Here is a 2,569-nt window from a genome sequence, read left to right as displayed (position 1 = left end):
CCAGCATATTTGCATATGATTAAAGAAGCTAATCCTGGTACGCATACTCACTATGAAACAAATGAGAAGGGACGATTCATGTATCTATTTATGTCATTTGGGCAATCAGTTAGAGGATTCTACAATGCAATGCGAAGGGTGATTGTTGTTGATGGAATTAATCTGAAAAATAAATATAAAGGAGTTCTACTTGTTGCTACTGCTGTAGATGGTAACTCTAATTTGTATCTGATTGTATTTGGGGTTGTTGATTCGGAGAATGACGATTCATGGGGGTGGTTCTTCAGACAGTTGAAAGTGATTATTGCTGATTGTCAAGACCTAGCTTTGGTCTCAGATAGAAATGCATCTATTTCTAAAGCGATTGGGACTGTCTACATTAAGACCTAGCTTTTGTCTCAGATAGAAATGCATCTATTTCTAAAGCTATTGGGACTGTCTACCCTCGATCAGCACATGGAATTTGTATTCATCACTTATTGACCAATGTGGTTGCATTTTTCAAGACAAAAGGGTTGACTGCCTTGGTGGAAAAAGCTTCACGGGCATATAGGTACACTGAATTTCAGGAACGTATCACCGAAATTTTTGAAATGAGTCTTGAGCTTGGAAGATATCTGCGGGAGGCTGATGTGCGCAAATGGACTCGTTCTCTCTTCCCTGGTGAAATGCATGACATTAGGACCACAAACCCTACAGAGTCGATAAATTCAGTTCTGAGAATACCTAGAGAATATCCGGTTATTCCTTTGCTAGATAGTATAAGAGAACTGTTGACTCGATGGTTCTATGAGCGTCGCTTGCTAAGCTCAAAGCATCTAGATCCTTTAACCGTTAATGTGGAGAGAAAGATTGATAGGAGAATTGTGAAGGCAAAAGGATTCCAGGTTTACAAGGTTGACAACTTCAGATCGGTTGTAAAAGGAGACATATACGATTGTCATGTTGATTTGGAAAGAAAAACATGCACATGTGGGAAGTATGATATAGGAAAAATTCCTTGCCGACACGCCATTCATGCAATTTATTCACGAGGTATGGAAGTATAACCACATGCATACTTGAGACCTATTTATTTTCGGGATTTTCAGCATATAGACTTCATATTGATCACGTTATTTTTGAGATAGACAGGTATGGAAGTGCACAGATTTACTGACGCCTTATATAACACTGCAGCGTGGAGAACCGCCTATGCAGAATGCATTAATCCAATAGAAGCATGGAAGTGCACAGATTTACTGACGGCTTGTACACCACTGCAGCGTGGAGAACCGCCTATGCGGAATCCATTAATCCAATAGCAGTTCCAGAGTGTGAATGGAATGTCCCTGTTGAGGTTAAACTTGCTAAGGTTTTATCACCAGAAACAAGAAAGAGTGCTGGTTTTACCACTTGCTAAGATTTTACATTATAATTTCCTCTCCAGCCGATATATGCATAGATGTCATCCTACACAAGAAAGGTACAGAGAGTTAGATCCTATAAAACTCATAGAAACCGGATGGACTCAACTTACATAAAGATAAGAGATTACCTCAGGTGTCAGTATTTGCTCCAACCGAATGATCTCCTCATATGACACCTTTCCAGCTCCCACCCAGTTTATGCATCTAGGACCGTTCGTGGAACCTTTGTCAAGTTTTTTTCCACAAAGCTTCCCAATCTTTGGTACAGCTTCCATTGCCCAAATCTGGAAGGCGTACGAGAATCCATCCAACACATAACTAGTAGTCTTATCCTTCAGGTTGTCACGAGTTTTGGTTATTGAGTTGTAGAGAAGGTCACAAGCAGCAACTCCCCAAGGATAATTTCGAACCTTCTCAAGATCCATGACCACCTTGATGTATTTGAGGGGGATATTAGCCTTCTCATCTCTCGCTAAAACCACACAAAGAATGATGGCCAGACAGATCAGTCGTATGCGATCTGCATTCTTCCACTTCTTAACAGCTTCCTTGTCCTTATTCCACAGGTTGAAAAGTGTAACTGTTCCATATTTTCTCCTCAACACATTGCTCCAGAAACCACCGTCATATTTCCACTCTTCGAACTCCTTAAGAGAGATACGAGTATTGCACTCAAACCCGGTTATTGCGTGGAATTCTTGTAATGAAAATCGGAGTGGTCTCCTCGCAAAGACGAACCAAAGCTCATGCAATTTGTAAGTCATCAGCTCCCTACACAAGAAGCTGTGTACCACTCTCGCGGAGAACCCAAGATCATTCTTATGGAGCTTAAAGATCTGAGAGAAAACCAGATCTTTTTTCACAACTGCCAACTCCTTTGGCATCCACTCAGTGAACTTTCGCATAATGTATTCAATCCTGCAGTTGTTATTGATCTGAGTCACTTGGGGCTCCTCGTCCTCCTTAAAAATCCTCTTTGGTAACTCTAGAGATAATCTAAAAGCGCAGAAAAAACTTGTTAGTTCAACAGGTTAAAGTATCGATATCATAACACAAATAAGGAGAGCAAGACAAATGTCTTTTACATTTACATTCTCCTTATCCTAGAATATGTATTACACCTAGTTCTAATTTCAGAAAGAACAACAATTTGTTCAATT

At 40.1% G+C, this 2,569-nt stretch overlaps 1 protein-coding gene across 1 annotated transcript; it reads left to right on the top strand.

Moving 5' to 3' along the window:
* Positions 1-15: 15 nt before the first annotated feature.
* LOC106344681 lies at positions 16-1,402 on the top strand. Its single transcript, XM_013784004.1, has 3 exons — positions 16-330; positions 507-1,035; positions 1,266-1,402. The coding sequence occupies exons 1-3, from the start codon at positions 16-18 to the stop codon at positions 1,400-1,402; spliced, it is 981 nt and encodes a 326-aa protein (XP_013639458.1).
* Positions 1,403-2,569: the final 1,167 nt, after the last annotated feature.

The sequence above is a fragment of the Brassica oleracea genome, chromosome C5, assembly GCF_000695525.1.
Source record: "Brassica oleracea var. oleracea cultivar TO1000 chromosome C5, BOL, whole genome shotgun sequence".
In the NCBI taxonomy this organism is placed as follows: domain Eukaryota; kingdom Viridiplantae; phylum Streptophyta; class Magnoliopsida; order Brassicales; family Brassicaceae; genus Brassica; species Brassica oleracea.
The sequence above is the reverse complement of the archived record's forward strand: the minus strand, read 5'-3'. Positions and strand labels throughout refer to the sequence as shown.

Bases quoted from the DNA above. Each gene is read 5' to 3' on its own strand.
- LOC106344681 (XM_013784004.1), top strand. From the start codon at position 16: ATGATTAAAGAAGCTAATCCTGGTACGCATACTCACTATGAAACAAAT. The intron at 331-506 runs GTCTCAGATAGA...GCATTTTTCAAG, and splicing joins ATTGTCAAGACCTAGCTTTG to ACAAAAGGGTTGACTGCCTT. The intron at 1,036-1,265 runs GTATGGAAGTAT...ACACCACTGCAG, and splicing joins TCATGCAATTTATTCACGAG to CGTGGAGAACCGCCTATGCG.